This window comes from Pezoporus flaviventris, unplaced genomic scaffold (genome assembly GCF_033815535.1).
Source record: "Pezoporus flaviventris isolate CSIRO_AGI_PZ_B2104156 unplaced genomic scaffold, CSIRO_AGI_Pfla_v1 ptg000113l, whole genome shotgun sequence".
Lineage (NCBI taxonomy): Eukaryota > Metazoa > Chordata > Aves > Psittaciformes > Psittacidae > Pezoporus > Pezoporus flaviventris.
The window spans coordinates 698412-719238 of NW_026892661.1; the positions used below are offsets into that span (position 1 = coordinate 698412).

The 20827-nt window shown below is 56.3% G+C and overlaps 2 protein-coding genes across 4 annotated transcripts in view; both read right to left on the bottom strand.

Annotated features, from left to right (window-relative positions):
• Positions 1-20827, bottom strand: part of UBE4A (ubiquitination factor E4A) — a 130795-nt gene that overhangs the window by 99545 nt on the left and 10423 nt on the right. The window lies entirely within an intron of this gene.
• Positions 1-20827, bottom strand: part of ZBTB16 (zinc finger and BTB domain containing 16) — a 71077-nt gene that overhangs the window by 46142 nt on the left and 4108 nt on the right. Inside the window, exons 1-2 of one of the 3 annotated variants that reach the window (XM_061478114.1) lie at positions 9714-9852; positions 8046-9377 (exon numbers count right to left, since the gene is read on the bottom strand). In XM_061478114.1, coding sequence (XP_061334098.1) covers positions 8046-9307 — 1262 coding nt within the window. In that variant the 5' untranslated portion in view covers positions 9308-9377; positions 9714-9852. Of the gene's footprint in view, positions 1-8045; positions 9382-9713; positions 9853-20827 lie in introns of those variants that run through there. The other 2 variants (XM_061478113.1, XM_061478112.1) reach the window with 2 other exon arrangements.

Consider the following 20827-nt stretch of genomic DNA (forward strand, 5'->3'; position numbering starts at 1 on the left):
CTCCAGACACACGATGCATCCCAACAATTAGGATGCCCTGAATCACAGCCATCCCTGCTCCTGTGCCACAGCAGGTCCCAGCAAAACCCAACGGACCAGCAGTGATGAGCTGGCCCAAAAGCCTTGTGCTGCCACATGTGTGTGCTTCCAAGAGCACTGAATGGGTTTTGGTTGGACTTTTTAATGCACTGTAGTAAAATGGCATTTCTGAGTCGCAGGCTTCATGCGCTTGGTCTGCGCACGCCAGAATTAGTACAACCTGTCCCTAAATACCGTAATAAAAAACATGTAGTAAGCGCTTTGCCTTGATTTATGTCAGCACTGGTTTCGGGAGGATGAATCACGCTTCCTCCCTAGCACTCCTTTTAATATGATTTACTATAAATAATGCGTGGGGAAAAGAACAAGGGAAGGTGACAAAGGGCAAAGCGCACAAAGCTCAGCCCTGTCCCCAAACTTGGCGGCAAGAGGATAAAAGCACTTTCAGCAGTTGTGACAGGGCTGCAAACAGCATGTGGGTTGTAACTGGTGTAGTACCTGGTGCTCAAATGTGACTCTGAATCAAAGTCAATGACAGGCGAAAGTGACGTGTTTTAGATCCATACACACGTTAACTGTGCTGTGCCTTTAGAAAAGCCCCTCATTTTAAGTAATTCCACTCAAAAATCAACACAGGCCCTCAGCAATGGGAAACCATTTGTAGGCTTTGCAGAGCCTCAGCGCTGGGCACAGGGACATCTGCCATGCCGGGGTCGGCTGTGCCAGCTGAGGGGCACGGTGCCGGCAGCCGGGTGGGTGGCTTCCCACTGCCTTCCTGCAGGAAAACTGGCTTGGCTCTGGTGGCATCATGTGGTTATCACACATGAAAACGGGAGCCCAGCGCTCTCCCAGTGGTAGTGCCAGCAGGGACCCTGCACCCATCTCTGTGCTCTTCCCAACCTCGTGAGCACAAGGTGATGGAAACGATCTGATGTTTTGTGGGGTTGCTTTGAGTTTCTCTTTGTTTTTCCGCTCGGTCGATGTTTGCCTTCTTTATAGGTCACCAAGGTGAAAACAGGCCTCCTCCTCCCTGCTGCAAGTTGTGGTTGCAGGGAGATGGAGGTGTGTTTTGTTGAGGGGATGCAGAGTCCCCTCCTTGGCATGTAACACATGTGCCTTGGCCCATTACACGTGCTGGGACCCAACAGCGCTCCCCGGCACTCTGCCTCACTCACGGCACACAGCAAGGCAGCCGCTCCTCGCACAGCACTCAACAGAGCACGGGGTTATCAGCCCGGCTGATACACGCCGATAACCAGCCCATCTCCCGCGCTGACACCAGCAACAAAGCAGGGTGTTTAACGCTGATTTATGGAGGGTGGCTCTAGCAAGGCTCAATGCGCCTTACAGAGCTCGTGCCTATGTGGAGAGGTATTTCCTCAATTGCATATCGCAGACTTGTTTGCTAAAAACGTGCCAATAAAACAGCGACGACACTGCGAAGGCCGCTGGAAAACTAAACCAGCCCAGCGGGGCGTGTATCCAGCCATAATCTACTTAAAATCAGTTAAGAACACTACAGCGAAAATGATACAGGCGGCCCTGGCCCCCGGCCAGCACAAGCGCCTGGGCTGCAAGGCTCGCTCCTGCAACCCAAATGGTACAGCAAAGCTCCCTCCTTCAGCTGCACAGCGGCCGAGCCGGCGGATGCTCTCGGCAGAAAGAGGAATCCACCTTCACTTGTGACAGCACGTGGTCCAACAGCGCGTCCTGCCCTCGCGAAGGGCCTGGCTGCTCTCCACAGCACCCAAAACACCGTGAGCACAAACCAGTGCTCAAAACCCACTCCACATGCTCTGGGAACATTTTGGCTTAGATAAAGATGATCCAGAACAAATACGCACACAACGTTCCTCAACACCCCGAGGCAGGTCTCGACAAGCAAGCTCGAGCCTGGGCAGTAGAGTCACGACTGCACGGGAAGCTCATAAGCCATATGAGAAGGTGCATAACCACACACAGATCTGCCTGCCTTGTTTGCATTCGGTCAAAGGGATGCATGAGCCCTGCTGCGTCCCTCATCCTACACCAGTCTCTCCCACCTGAATTTCCCTACGTGCTACCCTCCTTGCTGCCCACCAAACGGCTGCTTTGCAGCTGCTGGTCTCTACCAAGGCTGCAGCACAATCCCAGCCTGGCAAAGCCGAACAGGAGGTGGAAGATGCTGCTGCCTGCATTGGCATCTCCCATCAACCACCGACTGCAGATGCCCGTGACGGCGCAGGAGGGAGCGATGCCCAGCAAAGGGCTGAACCCTCCATAAAGCACTGAACACCGGGCCCGGGGAAAAACCCCCTCGCAGGCAGAGTGACACAAGCCAGGACTGCCGGGTGAGGAGGAATGAATGGAATAGGCTAATTTACACAGGAAGTGAGCACTTACCAGACCCTTCATCCCAACACACAAAACCCTCTGCCATATCTGGAAGCAATTACACCCAGTTAACATGATCTGCCTGCCACTAAAATTAACTGCAAACAGAAATATTTTTCACTTTTGCAACAGGAGATGCCATGGCCCCGTGTTTGGCTGCCGGGAAATATTTAGTAATTACTCATTTAAAGCCTCTCTTGAAGCTGTCAAGCTGGGGGGGGGGGGGGGAGGGGGTAAAAGAAAAATCCTGCTAATTGTGAGCAAAAAGGAAAATGCAGATCGTTTTACTCTATCCAAGGAAAACAGATTTACGCACCGGTGTAACTAAAGAGCCAGCCTTGTGGGGAAGGCTGCAGGGATGCTCCGCACTGCTTCCATGGGGAAAGGAAAGGAAAGGAAGAGCCGACAGCATCACCCCTGAACCAGCACAGGCTCCCCGAGGGTTTCCGTGCGCGGCCAGGGAGCACCTTTTTAACCAGCTTCACTCTGTGAGTTGTAACGAGAACTGAAAAGGCTCCACAAAGCTGATCGATCTGCTGCAGGCAATGCCAAGGAGCATGTTCCAGGCAAAGAGCCCTCAGGCAGGCAGGTTTTATGCATCAGGGTCCCACTCTGCAGCCTATGGGGATCAGCTGGCGCAGATCTGCCTGCCCTGGGCCCCAGGAAGCAGCAGCAACCCCATTGCCCCTTCCCTAGAAGCCCCTCTGCCATCAGTGAGCCACAGGGCATCGGAGCACCACCGGGCATTGCTGGCAGGAGGGAACACACAGAAGTCATCACTGGGCAAGGGGAAATAGAAATCAAATATGTAACACTGGTGTTTTCTATGATGGGACTCTCAGGGGTTTGCTTTAAAGAGCATCACACACACACAGCTAAACCAATGCAGGATAATTGATGGAATAACACGGAAGCCAAGGGGGCTTTTCCCCCTCCGCACCAGGAGCCAAGTATGGAAACGGTTAAGTCTCCCACTGAATAAATCAAAAGTTCAAGGCTGCACATAGCCCGCTGTATTCCCCCTCTGCCTATGACAAGAACCAGAGAGCCCCCGAAATCCCAAGCATCCTGAGCGGGGTCTCCGCCGTGCTCACAGGTTACACGCTCGGGGTCAGCGCCGCGGACCTTAGCTGCAACATTCATTTCCTGAGCGGGGCACGTCCCCCTGCCCATAAAGCTAATAAGAGCTTCCTCGCCCCGCGCCGCGCAGCAGCGGCCAGGCAGCCGCAACGCTGGTTTCCATTAGCCCCTTATGATGCCAGGTGCCGCTAATAAGGCCCATCAGCAAGAAACAAGAGCCGCCAAGTCATCCTCGGACTCTGGAAGTAATCACGGGCAGAGTTTGGGGGGCTCTGGCTTGGGTTTTCCCTCCCTCCCCCTCCTTTTTCCTCCTTTTTTCAAGTTTCGGCCGCAGCGGGACATAAATTGCCGAATGCTTAAAATAAAATAAAAAACAACTACTGTAGCAGGCGACCAAAATTAACACTAATAACATCTCACAAAGCACTTGGGATCCGATTTATCACGTTTAGTGCCTTAATGGTATATTGCATCTGTTTCTCACTGTGCCACGTCGAGCAGTGCCAACGTGCCTAATGGCATTAGGAGCATGAGGCTCAGCTAATCCAGGCGGTGAGGTTGGTGAGCAAAGAGCCAAATGCCGGAACGTTTCCCTACGTGGCTACTTCAGGTTTACTCTGGTGTTAACGTTACAGCTCTGTGCGGATGGCAGACCGACCGGCTACACACCACAGGGACTGCAGGATCCCACGGGAAGCTGTGGGTTCCCCGAGCAGGAACACTTTGGACCAATGGGAGCATTAACTCCTGGTCCTGCTGGTAACAGCTGGATAGATCTGCTGCTCCTTGGCACTTCAGAAACAGGACAAGAGGGCAGAAATGTGCATTCTGGGGTGCTGTGGCTGCCAGCAGCCACGGTGGTAGAGCAAAGCCCCCTCACTCCTACCCTTAGCACTCTCTTTTAGGCAATAGCTCAGCCATGAAGCCTCAAAATGCAAAACTCAGACCCCAAAACAGGAGCATCCCCCTGTGCAACAGCAAGGACAGGCACCTTCTGGCCAAAACCACTCCACAGCGAGCATTTGCAGCTGCCACCAGGACCATGGCCACAAAGCACTTTCATTTTCCAGCCGAGTATCTCCATCCGAACACATGTGGCAAAGGCTGCCAGCAAGCTCATCACCTGTGTATAATTGGGCTGTGGATGCTCAGCATCCACTACTGAACCCAACTGAATGCCATCCCCATCCCTTGCTATCAACACTAAAAAATGAAACCATGCCTTTTATAAAGTTTTAAAGTATTTGACATCCCAATGACAAATTACTGTGGGCTCGGTGTGGCACTCGCAATCGCAGCTCGGGATTTTTCCCTTCACACAAACAGGCCCAAAAAGGGCTGCTGAACTATGGCTTTTTTGCCTGCAATTAGAAGCAGCGATCGATGCTAACATTAGATTAAGTTTGAACTTTGCTGAACCTAAAAGGAAATCTTTTATAAAAAAAATTAAAGAGTTGCCGACTCAATATACACTCGATTACTCAAAATCATAAACTCGGTGAGGAAGAAAACAGAGACCATGCAGCAGCCAGGGGGTTCAGGGACCTGAAAGCCCCAGTGAGAGCCAGCGCCGTGGCTTGCAGCCACTTGGCCACCAAAAGGTCACGCTTCAGCTTGCTCGACTCACCCACGTGCTGTGCCACGACACAGACGATGCTGCCACAAGCCAAGGGTGGCCGTGGAGCCGCACTCCCGCATGGTGACGGGGCAGATCGTGTCCCTCAGGTCCCCTCCATCACTGGGGCGAGCACCTCGCATGCTTGCCAAAGCTGGTGCAAGGCCAGCTCAGCCCCTTGCTGCCCTCATTCCTGGGTGCACTTCCCACACCAGTGAAGAGGGAACAGCACTCAGAAGGCTCCGAGACTCTAAACATATATATTTACCCTTATCTAGGCATGTGTGTGTGTAAACAAACAGACCCACCATATGTATACGCTCGCCTGCGCGATGTAAACAGGCACGGTGCACGTCGGCTCATTGAGCTCAGTGCCGAGAGCGGCAGCAGCTCGGGGGGGCTCTGCCTGTCACCTGCTGGGGCTCAGCACATGGGAGCAGGGCAGCGGGCGGGCCAGCATCTCGTGGTGCTGCGTGGTTCCCTTCCCCGGCAGCTGGGAACGGCTCAGCTCTGGGCACCTCGCGCTCCCCTCAGCATCGCAAAGCAAAACCACAGCAGCGAATGCACAAGCAGAAGGAGGTCAGCGAAAGCCGCCGCTCGACGAGCGACACCGCGGTGTCCCCAGCACATCCTGCCCCCCCTGCCAGCCGGCCCAGGGCCTCGGTGCAAAACACAGGGTCCCCCAGACCACTTCTCCACCAGGCACTGTGGTAAGCAGGGGCCTGTAGCCAGCACGGTGCAGCTGCTGCCACCACCAGAACCGCTCCAGCAGGGAGTTACAGATCCCAGTCCAGCTCAGAAGCTGTTTAACAGCTCCAGGAACACAATAGGATCCCACAAATCCTCCCCAAATGGTAATTTTCACAACGTATTAGAAAGCAAACACTATAAAAAAGCCACATGAGACCCCATCCGCACACAGACTGCCTGGATTTAGACCTGGGGGGAGGACAGGGGGAGTGAGCTCATCGCACCGTTGCCCAATGCCTTTCAACATGGACGGTCTTAGGGATCAGTTTAAAAATGGCTCAAAGGATTTGGCTCTCCCTGCAAAGTTGGCCAGCACCAGGTTATCTGTGACACAGGAACGGGCGAGCGGAGCTGGGCTCTGGCTGAAGCAGTTGCCTTTGAGGCTCTGCTGAGCGTGGTGCTGGGGTCAGCCCAAGGGAGCACAGCGCGTACCCGGCCCCCTGATAACCATCAGGAATAAACAAGAAATAAGCTGCGGCCGTGGCCGTACTTGTCAAAACGAGCCAAGCCCAGGAGGCACTGACACAGGGCTGCTGCACTGGACAGCCTGGGCCGTGCCCCCCATCTCCCAGCCCTTGGGTGCGTGGGGAAGGATCCAACCTTCCAGCCCACCCTGCCTCGGAGCAGACCCCTGCAGCTGCATCGGGCGCTGCTCTCCGGCTCGGAGGGGGAAAGGGAGATGCTCAAGCCTGTGGCAGAAAGGCACGTTAAAATTCTCCCTGAGCCCTCACTGCAGCTCTCCTCTGGTGACGTTCGGTCTGCATCACCGCACGGCACGGCCGGCCAAGAGCTGCACCGGGGCAGCTCCGGGCACACGAACCGGCCCCAGCACCAGCGCCCTGCTCGCGAGGTGAGGGAACAAAGCAGAAAGGAGCTGAGCACCCACGGGGGGTCCAGGGAACCCTGCAAGGGGCCAGGGCTGCTCCCACGGTGTGCACGGGAGCTCCAGACTGAGGAACGATGCTGCCGGCGCTCAGCGGCTGTGCCCCACACTGCAAACATCATGGGCTGAACACGCGGGGAGCTGCTGCTCTGGCACCCGACACCGGCTCCGGTGCATCCTGCCCCACACACGGGCAGCGAGCATGCAGCGGCACCGCCATCCCCGGAGCGCGTTATGTGCATGGGAACTAATTAACCTGTTGATTCATTAAAAATCTGACAGGGTGCAGAGCAAGGGGAAGGCTGTGTGCGGCTCCGGCACTGCATGGTGCTGCCGTTCTCCGGGCAGAACACTGCTGTCCTGCTGCGGGGCTGCAGCCGTGCTGGGGCCAGCACTGCACAGGGCTCATTAAAGCATGACCACTATCAAGGGGGCTGACCAGCGACGCTGATTTAGGTGCTGTGATCAACGTGGCTCCATTCCCCAGGCAAATGTGGGAAGGAGCTCCGGTCCCTGCTGCTGCTATCAGGAGGCAGCAAACAGGAGAGCACTGAACTCACACGCCACCGACAACCACCACTGCGCTCCCACCCGCAGCAGGTCCTGAGGCATGGGAGAGCACGAAGACCGCCCCACCCCAAGCAGGGGAGCCCCGAAATCACACCCACAGCCACCAGAGGTTCAATCCGGAGCCAGTGCCTACAGTGCCGGACCCACTGCTCTTGCCCCGCGCTGCCCAGCCTGACCCACACACTACTTCGTGCAAAGTGCAAACATCCCTTGAACCGAGCAGCACGGAACCGCAGGGAACAGGGCGCTGCACGCAGCCATCCCGAACGTCACCGCTGCAGCCAGGCACAGGGATCCCATCGGTCTCTCCCTCCCAGCCCCGCATGGATGCAATGCTGATGGCGCAGGACGGATCGGCTCTTGGTAGCGGGTGGGCGAGGGCTGCCCAAGCCCACAGCATCCCTTTATACGCAGACCCCCGAACTCAAAGGGCAGCAACATGAACCATTCAGCAGATGCTGGCCAGGGAAACCACTGGGGTTCATGCTAGTGGGAAACACCTACAGCAAAGCCCCATCCAGGCTGCCCTCCTGACCAGTGCTTGCTAGAAAGAACCTTCTGGCACGGCTGCTGGACGTGGGACAGTTGCAACAGCTGTCCCTGCGAGCATGGTTTTGGGGTACATAGCAAGAACTTTGCACCAGCACACACGATACCCGTCCGGAAACCCAATCCCAAGTCAAGCCCCCTCCTTCCTACCCAGGGCAAAGGCAGTATCGTGGCTTGGGCACTCACCGGTGCTGCTCAAGGGTCTCGTTGTCTGGCAGCTCTACCCCACACACGCTGCACTGCTCACCAAGGGCTCTGCTCTCCGTCTTCATGCCGGCTGCCAGCTCGCCCAGCTTGCTGAACAGCTCCCGCTGGATGAAGCCCTGGGGCAGCAGCCCCCCATAGGCACTGAAGTCCATGGAGACGGCCAGGGCCGGCTGCACGTGCAGGGCGGACGCCACGGTGGGCGGCACGCCGAGCACCGGCTCAGTTTTGTGGTTCGGCAGCAGGGAGTAGATGCCCAGTGGCTTCTCGCCCTGGACGGCAGCGGATGGCTCCGGCCCCATCGGCAGCCCCTGGCCGGGCTCAGGTGGCAGCTCGGCGCCCTCCTCGCGGGCATAGTGCAGTTCACGGGCACTGGTGATGACGCTGCCACGGGTCGGGGTGCCGGGCCCGTCCTTGCCCTTCTCGTCAGGCTTCTCCGCACCGGAGGCGCCAGGCTCGGTCACCCGGGGGCTGTCACGGCCGGAGGTGTCGTCCACCTGCATCGCTTCGGTTTTGGCCTCGGCGAGGCTGGGGGGGCGACGGGCGGCTGCGGGGCGCGAGTCCTCGGGGCCGTCGGGCGGCAGCGTGCCCTGCAGCAGAGATTGCCCAATGGTCATCAGGCTGTCCACTGCCGCCTTGGTGGGGCTCATGGCTGAGAGGGGGCCGAAGGAAGCCGAGGCGGTGGGGCTCTGCTCCGACGTGGTCACTGGCAGGCTCTGGCCGGCCACCCCAGCGTAGCCGCTCTCTTCGCTGGCAGGCTTGGAGATGAAGAGGCCCTTGATGTACCTAGATTTCCTCTCCTCCTCTTCCTCGGTGGCGGTGCCCCCATCGGCAGCGGCGCCCTCGGTGTCATTGTCCTCGGAGGCCTGGATGGTCTCCAGGATCTTCAGGCACTGCTCCTCCAGGTACTCAATCTCCAGGATCTCAGCGGCGTAGAGCAGGTCGTCCAAGTCTTCGACCTTGGCCTGCAGGGTGGCGGTGTAGGCGTACTCCAGGATCTGCTGGAACGTCTTTGGCGAGAGGAAGTCCAGGGTGTAGTGCTGGCTGTTGCGGTGGAAGAGGATCTCGAACATCTTGCTGGTGCAGGCCAGCACCGTCCGGTGCGCATGGAACTCCTGGCTGTCCACCATGATGACCACGTCGCACAGCGTCCCCGCCAGGCGCATCTGGTTGGCTTTGTGCAGCAGCCCGGTGGGGTGGCAGGGGTTCTGCAGCTGGATCGTGCCCATCTTAGTCACATCCATGGCGCGCCCGGGGCTCGCTCATCAGGGTGCCTCGCCGGCGGCCGAATGCGGGACCAGCTTTGTGTGCCGGCTATCTGCGGAAACAAAAGGCGGAGGGGGAAAGGAGCGGAGAGGAGCGGGAGGGAGGGACGGGAGGGAAGGGGCACAAGAGGAGCACCGGGGGGGAGCGGGGAGCGAAGGGGGAGCCGTTAGCTCGCAGCCGGCGGCGACTCGCCGCAAACTTTCTCGCCGGGCTCGGGGAGCCGCGTCCCCGCCGCTGCCGCCCGCGGACCGGGCGCAGCCTCCGCCGCCTCCCGCGCGCCCCGTCCGGTCCGTTCGCGCCCAGCCCGCCCCGTCCCGTCCCGCCCGCGCAGCCCCATCAGGTGCACGGCGGGTGCCGGTGCCCGCGGGGGGGTCCCGCACTCACGGCGGCCGGCGGCTGCTCCGGCAGTTCGCACTGCCCGCTCTCATCGCCGCCGCCGCCGCTCGCCGCGCCGCGCAGCAAATCACGGCGGCGCCGGCCCACGGGCCGCCCCGGCACCACGTCAGGCGGCCCCCGCCCCCCGCCGCCCCCCCGCCGCCGCCGCCGCCCGGTCCTGCGTGCGGGCGCCCCCCCCCGGCCCCGCCCCGCCCCGCACACCGGCACCTTGCGGGGCGGCACCGGGCGGCGGCTGGACAGCGCTGCCGGCAGCAAACATGGAGGAGCCGCCGCCGCCCGCGAGCGGAGCAGCGAGGCTGCCCCCGGGCCCCCGCCACGCGAGACAAAAGCGGCCGCGGGGGGGGGGACCGGGGCTCGGGCACAGCCCCACCGGGTCTCGTCGATCGCCGTGGTGCGGGCTCGGCTGAGCACAAGTCACCCCAACGGGGCGCGTTCTGCGCTGACCCCGTGCGTACCCCACGTCAGCATCACCCGTGTGCAGGGTTCCAGCACCCCGGGTGGGAGACGGGCGAAGACTGGCAACAGCAGCTCCCAAAGGGAGCAAAACAATGGGAGAGGGAGCGCTGGCCACGCCGCCACGCTGCCAGCATCCACAAAACACCACGAGATGCCCTCTGCCAGGTGCACATCGCCCCAACAAGGCACATTCAGCCCAGATGAGACGTGTACCCCGCACTGATGTAGGGTTCCCGCAGGTCCCCACACCTCAGGTCGGGCAGCAAAGGTCCACCAGCAAAGACTGCAACGGCAGTCCAGCAAAGGGAACAGAACAAGGGGAAGGGTAATGCTAGCCACAACACTATGCTGCCAACAAACGCCCCATGCCAAGGGGAGCACCGAAGCACTAAAACCCCCACATCGCCTTTGGGGCTGCAGCAACACGGACCTCTTCCTCTCTCCCTGCCCAGCAGCACCGTGGTTCAACGCAGCCAGCGCCGGGCCCAGCGTCGTCAGCTAAAACAACAACTACGGACGGTATTAGTACAAAGATCCCCTTGGGGTAAAGCAGCGCAAATGTAATCTAAGGAGAACGTTATGGGGAAGTGTGTTTATAATTATAATGGGATTTAATGTACTTTGGGAGCAGATGATAGCAGTCATTTAACGAGAACAGCCTAATAACGGCGGCCCCACCACGGAAGGCGGCGCTGCTGGGGCTATTAGATGCTCATGGTGTGCACTAAGGGAAGCAGCCGCTACCCCTGTTTTTGGGGGGTTATAACTCGCTGATGTAATTGGCAAGAGCAGGGATGCGGTGCGCGTTCAGGCAGTGCTTCTTGGGCTGGGAATTGCCTCAAACTGCTCGAATTCCTCCCTCTCCCTGGCTTCTAAATCTGAGCAACAGGGGAAGGGGGGGGGGAATAGCGAGGCAATGCCGGTTCAGGTGGTTGTTTACCCTCCTCCAACTTCTGAAAGGCTCCATTTCAGGGCTGGGATTTTGCAGGCGGTTAGGGGTACGTTTTTAGCGTAGCTCGCATGAAATTAAGCTGCGTGAGTCCCATTAGCAATAATGGAAATCCCACGGCTAAATTCCCAGGCAGCATCCTGAAAATTAACCCCCCAGCCCTCCCTGTCAACTGGTGCATTGCCCTTTTTTGTTACTCCTCTAACACATACAGTAAAAACTACTGGGTTGGTTAAGAGACTGAATTCCCGCAGTGGCACCGGACAGCGTGTCTGCCCCAAGCAGGGAACGCCAGGCTGCAGCATTCCCAAATCCCACCCCAGGTTCACTGTGTGCCGGTGCCTTTGGAGACCTTCCCAGACAGCAGAGGGTTTGGAGGTGAGGCTGTTTTGCTTTGAGAAGTGAAGCAAGACAGCAGAGCTGGTCACATGTGGCAGCCAAAGCCAAAGGGATGCCCCTTCTCTCAGGGCTTTCCTCCCTTGCCCACCTCCATTTCCCAATGGGCTGCACCACAGCTGGCTCTGGAAGGCCCTGAGCTCCCCAGAGCACCACGAGGCTCTTCCCCACGACCCCTCTGCCCAGCCCATGCTCAAGTCCAGTTTCCCCCCAAACTCATACAGTTCCCCGCAAACCCACGTGCACACAGAGCTGGGAGGTCTCTCGCTGGGAAGGCGGCATTGATCATAATGCACGTAAACCAGGAAAAAGCCCAAAACTCTTGCCCATGACCTCAACTCTCAGCCCCCTTTTCCGTAGCAGTGCCCTATTCCTCCCTGCAGAGCCTCAGCCAAGGCACCCGCACCCTGCTCTGCGGCAGACTGACCTGAATGCAATCACAAGCCAAAAGCAGAAGCAGCTGCTTGCCTCAGTGTCCCTGAGAAGGGAAGCGTAGCCATCTCCCAGGCTCCGGCATCGGTCCTGCCTCGGCATGGGAGATGCTCACAGAGCTGCCTGGCACTCGCAGTCCCCGGAGGTGCCCACACATTGCTGGGGAAGCCACGGTCTGGAGGGTCATTCCCCACAGCCCAGCACAGGAGTTAATCCCTCATCACGCCCCCCCCCCCCCAGCACCTTCCATTTCCCTCCATCTCTCCCCATCAGTTTCCAATTTATTTACTTTCCTGATGTTAATCCCCACCTTGTAGTGTAACGTGTTTATTAGAAAGGAACCGGCACGTTAAATGAAGCCAAGCTGGGCTCTCGTGTTAAATAGCAGTCACGCCCAAGTGCCTCTCCATGTGCCATTACTCCAAGTGATTGAGGCAATTTCTTCCTCCGCCACGAGTTTCAGTTGTAAATCTCTCAACCAGATACGGGGGCAATGATGTGCTGCCTGGTGCGATTATTATTAACCTCCCGCATTAAACTCGGGAGACGTCCATGCTTCCCCGGGAAGGTCTTCCCTGCAAGGACCAGGCAGAGCACAGGCACCCTTCCTGGGAAACCTACAGATCCCTGCACATTCCCTTCTCCCTCCCAGCCCTTCCTTCTTTTGGACAGGAGACGCCAACATCCACTTCCCCAACAGAATAGCCTGGCAAGGATCAGCAGACCCACGGGAAGGAAAGCTCCACAAAGCACGGACGGGACAAAGCAATGACCCGTAAGTACTCCAAGAGACAGGGGCAGCTTCAGGATGTGCCAGGCGCACAGGAGGAGGAGAAAACAGAAGAACCTCCAGGATCACAAGGAAGGAAATCCCTTGATCAGGATGCTCAGACCACAAATAAACATCACAGGAGATGGCTTCAGAAAGGAGGTCCCCAAGCTTGGAGGGCCCCAACTTGTGTTGCCCACCTCTTCCCCCTGGACCTCTTCTGTCACAGAGCTGACTCGTGAGGGCACAGGGCAAGAGCACAGTGACTTTCCCATGTCAGAACCACACATGTTCCTAGCTTTGTTTCAATGTATTGGGAGGGTTTTCCACTCTTGCTGGACTGGAGCTGAATCCTGAAATACCGGTGCAGGGATTCGTGCACCACACACAACCTCAGATCAGTTTTAACCCCAGGCAACAACCCATGACTCTTAAACCCCGATTTTGGATATCACTCCAGACACTGACAGTTTGCAGCACCCCACCCCTCGCGTGCGCACCGGACCTGGAATTCTCCCGGCACTTTATCCCTGCTCAGAGCCGGAGCTGTGCCTCGCTTTCACACGCGGCGAGCTGTCAGCTTATGAAAAGATGATTGAATGTGTCAGACTTTGCTTCCAAACCCCCGGCCCAAGGGCACAAAGCTGATGGGCCGGGGGAGGAAGGCTGCGCAGCATGCGGCCACGGCACGTTAAGCTTCCTGCGAACCCCATTGATCCGCTCCAGGAGCCGCACGGACACCGGACCCGGGCGCATTGTGGTAGCACGGGGGAGCGGAGGAGCCGGGAACAGGCTCCTTATTGTGCCCCCGCCGCACAAAGGGAACCTGAGAGTCGCTGCGAGGACGCAGCTGGTTCTGCTGTGGGGCGCAGGCTTTGCGCTCTCCTGCAATTGATGCCAGAGGAGACCCGGCAGGAGTGCAGCTGCAGCCAAAGCCAAGGGACCCGCGCAGGAGCTCTCCCAGTGCCACAGGAGAGGTGAACATGTAATTCCAGTAACTGAGATGGAGCAGACTGGACACACACGGACTGTTGCACTGCAGAAACCATTGTCCACCCTGCCCCATGAGCCTGCCTCTTCCCTACAACCTACCAGCCCTGGCTTGGCAAGGGATAGGGTCTGCCTGGTGCTGGAGCACACAACAAAGGCATGGCAGCAGCAACAAGGGTAACAGCATCACCGACCTTGTGACCCGTGCAGCCTGGCAGTCATGAATCATGGAATGGTTTGGGGTGGGAGCAACCTTAAAGCTCATCCAGTTCCAATCCCCTGCCACAGGCAGGGACACCTTCCACTAGACCAGGTTGCTCCAAGCCCTGTCCAACATGGCACTGCATCACTGCATGCATCTGTGCGTCTCTGCCAGGCTGAACAGAGCTGCTGCATGCATGCGTCTGTGCTTCCCAGCTGGAAAAATCCTCCCTTTAAGCCAGGTTCCTTTAAGGGGTACAGCATCTGAGCAGTAAATGGGGGGCACTAAAACCTTACACTGCTCCGAGTTACAACTTTGCTCATGCGTGCAGGGGCTCCTGACTGTATGTTTGTGCTGCGGTGGGGACAACTGGACTTGGACACAACCTCATCGATGCCATCACATCAAAGGGGCGGGTAGCATCCCCCCATCCCTCTCGGACGCCAGGGGCCAGGTTGTGATGCACACAACATCGGTGAAAGGAGATCCCAGGGGCGCTCCCTGCATCCCCCCGGCTTTGTGGGGGCGAGAGATGCCACACAGCCCCCGAGACAACGGGGCTAATTAGCAGCTCAGGGCCCTGAGCCTGCGAGCCCGGCGGATGAGTGGGAGCTGTGACTCAGGAGGGCGGCAGCCCGGGCCAGCCTTCCCGCATTCCTGCCCTAAATCCCCCACACAAAAGGGAATTTAGCCACAGTGACTCAGCGAAGGAGCACAAACTTTACAGCCGGCCTCGAGCTCTGTGTTTATGTATCCCCCCCCCCCCCCAGCAATGTGCTGCTGGCTCAGTAATTAAATAAAAATGTCTCCCTCTAGCAGGCTCTGACCTAATCATTTGCACAGCACCTATTTTTAGCATTACCCTTTGTACGTATGCGAGCGAGCCCGAGCCAGAGGCAGCAACTTTTGAAGTCCTAACGAGTGGGAGGGGGTCTCCTTTGTGTAATTTACTGTGTGATTATTTCTCCTCTTTCCCTCCTTCCCCCCCGTCACAGCCTAAAATATTTGCCATCCTGCATGGGACACGGAGCGGGATGTGCCGCGGCGTTAAATGTCAGCCCCAACCGTACAGCGCCGAGGCGGCGGCTGCGGGCTCGGTAAAGTTCAACCCGGAATGAAGCCCTTTGAGCAGAGCAGGCTCTGCACTGGGGCCTTGCTTGGCTCACCAGGATGGGGGATGCTCCGACATGGTGCGTTTCCCACTTGTGGCCTGATTTCTCTCCATCCCCCTAAAGCGGCTGTTGGTTCTCTGCAGGATTAACTCAGTGCTGGCAAAGGAGACTGTTTCAGTGCGTGAAGACATTCCCAGTGCTGGCCAGTCCTCCTGCAGCAGGGTGCAGGGCTGCACCTCCACCCAGGACCTTCCTCCTGCAGGAAGATGGTGCCCGAGTTTGGGCACTAACAAGAGCTCTGAGTTAAACACCCATTTGGTGCTTTTCTGATTAACATGTCATTAGTCTATTGCTGAAACCTCTTCCTGCCTTGAAACAGGGCAGTTTCCAAGAGCCCCTGAGTGACTGGAGTTTCAAAACCCAAAGTCACTTAGGACCACAAGTGGCATAAGCCATCCCATGGGAAGCAGCCAGTTCCCATGCCTTCATGATAATCAAGTCCATTCACTGGAGGGAGCGAGCCAAATCCTGAATTCCAATCACTGAGCGAACACCTTTACCCCTGATTTCATCTTTCCTTTCCAGCAAGGACAAGCTCCATGTCCCATTTCCAGCTGCATGAGACACCTGTTCCCCTTTCCAAAGGGAAACTATATACATACATACATACATATATATATGTGTGTGCCTGTATGTGGGTGCACACAGAAATGCACTACTGTTTCTGACAGTGCAAACAAAAGCCCCCGCTTGTGGAAGCCTTTCCTTCCCCCCCTTCCCTTCCCAACATATCTGTGCATTAGATATTCACACAAAATGCATTCACAGCTGGGGAAACTTCTGCCAAAATGGGCTCCTCCTCCTTCCCTTCCTTGCACCAGGACAAAAAAATTCTAGTGGCTGAATCACACATCACAGATCTCCTTTCTAAGATGATCGAGCTGCATAATGAAGGTATTTTAGTCCCAGATTAAATCCCTGTTCATCTCTTCCATCTCTGCTAACAGCCATCTCAACTGTACAACCCCACAATGTACGAGAGAGTCAGAGCAAAGTGTGAGGCCAAACGCTACAGCCTAGGTTCAAGGTTAGATATTAACTGATTTTATTTTCTTAATTGCCAGAAGACACAATAAACCCCCCGTATCTTATCTGGTCGCAGATTCCTAAGCGACTGAAACCCCAGATAACATTGGTGCATCAGGACAGCTTCCAAACCACCCTTTTCAGGGCACATGCTTATGAATCCCTTGTGAAGGTCTGGGGCAATCAGTGCCTTCGGGCTCAGTCACAGCAGACACGTTCATCACCACGGGTCCCACGGACACGGGCTCTGCGTGGTAGGGTCGGGACGGGGAGGTGAGCACGGAGCAGCTGTGGTGCCCTTGGACCGCACGGAGTTTGTGCATGCTGGAGGGGGCTTGGCACAGTCCACCCTCAGCCCGGCCACATTCCCCGCTGGAACGGCTCGATCGGCCTCCCAAGAATGAAAGTAAACACTCCTGCAAAGCCCTTCCTGGATAAGGCCTATCTGCTCAGGGCCAGAGGTTCACACGTGCTCCTGCAAGCACTCGGGATGCAAACAGGGAGACACAAGGGGTGTGATGCTGGTGGCTGCGCCCACAATCCCCCTGACTGCCCTCAGGGTACAAAGTCCCTTTGGAAACACAGCCCAGTTTTTCCCACTGCAAGCGCCTCCTCCAGTGCCTCTGCTGCTTAGGGTACCTCATCCTTAGGCTGGGAAATGCCAATCCCACCACAGATGGACCAGAATTCCATTTCTCGGGTCACCAGAGCATTCACATTCACCACTCAGTGCAGAAATGGATCCAGCACCACTGGGTTGCTGCGGGTCCTCGGTGCTGGGCAGAGGGATCGACTGGGAGGGCAGGGAGCATGCTCCTGGCACCACAAAGTGGAGTGGCTTTGGGGGATTTCAGCTCTGGAGCCTATGGAAAGGTCATTTTGGAAACATCCCTTCAGGCATCCGAAGGGGAGAAAAATAAATCACAGCTCATGAAAAAGTAAGATGGCAAAACCAGCCAGCTCCTTTCCTCCCCAGGGGCACCTCACTCAACAGACATGCTCCCCAACAGCACATGGGTGGCACACAGGATGCACTACACAGCAATAGGACCAAGATGCTAGATGGAAGAGGAATTTGCTGCCTTGAGAGAAGGGCACTGAGGCCACACAAAGGGGATGTCAAAGCGTCCGCCCGGGGCCGGGGGGAGGAGAAGCTCAACCCTGGTGGCAGATCAGGGGCATGTGAACGACTCGTGGTTGTGGAAACAGGATATGGAAAGGAAAGTTTATCCCCCGGCCAGCTGATCAGCAGAATCCGTATGATGGCACTGAGCAAGGGGAGCTACTTCAATACAGTTTTCCAGGTGAGAAATGCCTGACTTCAGATGTTTTTGTCAAGGGTGGAAGCAGCTCAGATTCCAGGCACGCACCATACCCAGCTCTGGGACCCCATCTTTGGCCACACTCGTCCTCCAGTCGAGCACTTTGATTCCCCAGACCTGGCTTTGCATACAGTGCTATGTGCCATAAGGTTCAGTAATGAGCAAGGTGCATGTGCTCCCTAAAAACTGCCTTTCTTTGAGCCATGAAGCGCTGCTGCATTAACTGCAGGTGAAATCCTTTGCCGGCACTGCTCGAGAGTTCAGCTGAGGTGAAGAGGAATAATCCTCGCTGGCTCTGAAGCCCAGGAGTTTTGCAGTGATGCCGCTCCTCATCGCATCCCTGCCCAGGAAGGGCACTTCCAGCAGGGCACAGGCAGCCCCCCAGGAAGCACTGACAGATCAGCTGCACAGACCCAGCCCAAAGCCAGAAAGACAACACCAGGAACCAGCTTGAAGCAGGGTAGGAAAGAATCCACCTCGCATAGGCACAGAGCAGGCATTGGCCAGGAAGTTACTCGTGCCTCAAACCCATGCATTTTGCCCTCTTTCCTGAAATTTGGAGGCTGTGATGGGGTACTGCAAGAGGATCAGAAAGTCTGGTTTAATCTGGGCTTCCACCCTGATTTAAATTGTTCTTTCTCAGCATCACCTTTTGAGCACAGATAGTGTGAGGGAATCCAGTCACAAGGCAGGAATAAATACATTTTCCTTATGTGCTGGCCACACGGTGCTCAAGATGAGACAATTCAAGTCCCTGTGACCTGAAATGCTGCCCCTGTCTCTGGTAATCCTAATCCTGCTGGAAATAGGAACCAAGCTCAAGTGTACGTGGCGCAGTGCTCGCAGCCTTGGCTGCTCGCAGCTCTAGATACCCTCCAAAGGCCACTAAACAAGTGTGTGACCAAGAGCTTTCCTTTTCAGGGTCAGAATACTTAACTTGGCATTCAGATTTGCTCATTCTGCTGACACAACTTCACCCCTTACAGGTCCTTCTGCAGTGTGGGAATCAACACTGCATACACACTCTGGAACCCAGAGCACCCCAATGCTGTGGCCAAAACTGTTCTGCAGGATGAAGTTTGGATGGTAATAAAGGACAATTAATGCCACCCAAGAGCTGCAGGCACCAGAAGGCTGGGGCCATCAAGCCCCTGTAACAGTCAGGAGGTAAAGACGAGGCTTACACAGAAGGTGGGTCCTTTACTGTTGAGCTTCCAACAAGGTCCATGCTGGGAGGGAGAAGAGGGGGAAGGAAAGGAGATGAGTGAGCGCGCTGCCTGCTGCAAATATTGACAGAACCATTATGGGCATGTATAAAACTCCCATTTGCGTGATGCGAGCGTGATATTCTTTGAATACTTCTGTCTCGAGGAATTCTTTATTTTGCCATAGAAGAAAAATGTTTTCATATTCTCTCCTGCCGTTCAGACCTGCAACCCGGCGAGCCCTTTTGCCCTTGAGAGCCATAACATTATTTGTTAACATTTTTATGATGCCAAATGGTCTGTGCTAGAACGGGTGCCATTCTTTAGCTGGGAAACCATATGGCATGCCGAGTAATAAATAAGGTATTGTGATAGTTAATGAACCTAATTGCTAGCAAAGGCTTTAATACAGGGAATGTGCTGCTGAGAATTTAGCACCACATTAGAGATGCAGCAGAGCTCCTCTGACTTCTGAGGCTTAATTTAAGTTCTATATTGCAAACTCCAGAAAATAATTCCAAACCCTCCTGCTGGAAAAGCAACCTGCTGGTAGACTGTGATTATACTGAATTACTAAAATCGCAATCAATTTTACACACTCAGTTAACCCTTGCTAGGGAACTCGCCTCTCGGCCCACGATGGGAGGGAGAGCCCCTTCAAGGAGATGCCGGAGCCAAGTGAGTGGAGCATCGTGGTCACCATCATCCTTACCAAGATGGGTCCTCTCCCAGCATCTCCCTTTTCTGGAGCAACCCCTATTCCCAGCCTCTCCACTTAACAGCCAGGCTGACCATAGGCAAAAGGGGACTGAAAGCCATGATTAGGAACGGTCACCACTATTTCCCTCTATGACTAACTTATTAACTGCTGTCCCTGCCCCACGGTGGTCAGGTGGGGCTGGAAGTGCAGTGCACAGGATCCTGAGGAGCGCTCACACCGCTGGGAATAGCGGTGGGAGCAAATTTAGGAATAAAGTTAAACTCGCCTTGACTCCCTGAGCCCCGGAGGAGCAAATCTGTCAATGAAATCCCTGGTACTGCTACGAGTGGGAGTTTAAAACGCGAGCCCTGTCAGCCTGGAAAAGCCTGGGACAGCTCATGCCTGCAGAGCGGCACCCGTGCGATGCTGCCTGCGCATCTCGGGTAGGTGCAGCCACTGCTCCTGCCCTCTCGCACAGGGGCTGGTTAAAGCAGCAAAGGGAGGTGCAGTAAATGGAATACACATGCCCACAGCTCCTCCAAGGACTGCTCCAAAATGCTCACCAGCATGGGAAACCACCTCTCAAGCTCCATGTTCTAACTCCATCTCCTTTAATCCCCTGTCTTTACACCTAAAAAGCTGCCCACTGGACAACAAGCCCTTCAGGCTGCAGCCTTCCTTGAGAGGCCAGTGCAGGGAGCCCTGGCCATCCCTCGGAGAAGAGCAGCGCTGCTCCTTCACTCGCTCCAGAGGGGGGAAACCAGAGGTTATTGGTTTCTTCCCTGCTCTGATTGCACTCGGCCATCCTGCAGTCACGTCCCTGTGCTGACAGCGGGCGACTCGGCTCGGCAAGGCAGCCACATCCTGGCTGGAAGCACCAGGGAGGAGGCGAGAAGGTTCCCAGGTGGGGCTGCCCTTCGCCACCCCTCCGTGCCAGCCTGCAGCCCTGTCCTTGGCCACCTGCAAACCTCTCCAACCCCATGCTCCGGGCAAGCCCCAGGGATGCCGGTGTCAAGGTAGGAGGTGGCCACAGCCAGCACCCGGTGGTAGCATCTAACGGTGAAGAGTGCAGAGATAAAGAGCTGTGCTGGGCGGATTTAATACTGTACATAAATACACTTTACAATCGGGGGAAGGCTCGGTGCTAAGAGGGAACCATTGGAATATTTTATCGTGATGCAGATCGAGTGAAAAGACTGTGAATAAATAAAAGGGAAGATAATTATTTGATGGAGTTCTCTTAGGATACGCCACAGCGGGGAATACTTACAGAGAATACATATTACTAGAGAGACTCAGCTATTCAAGCATCAAACTAACCTATAAATTGTCAGAGGAGAAAATTGGAGGAGAGGAATGGATGGGGGCTTGGGCACCGCACTCATCGGTAATACCGGCTTGCACTTCCCACCATCCCCATCGCAATTCCCCCTGCCCAAGGAGTCACAGTCCCGGAAAAAGGGAAGGATGCCTCTAATAAATG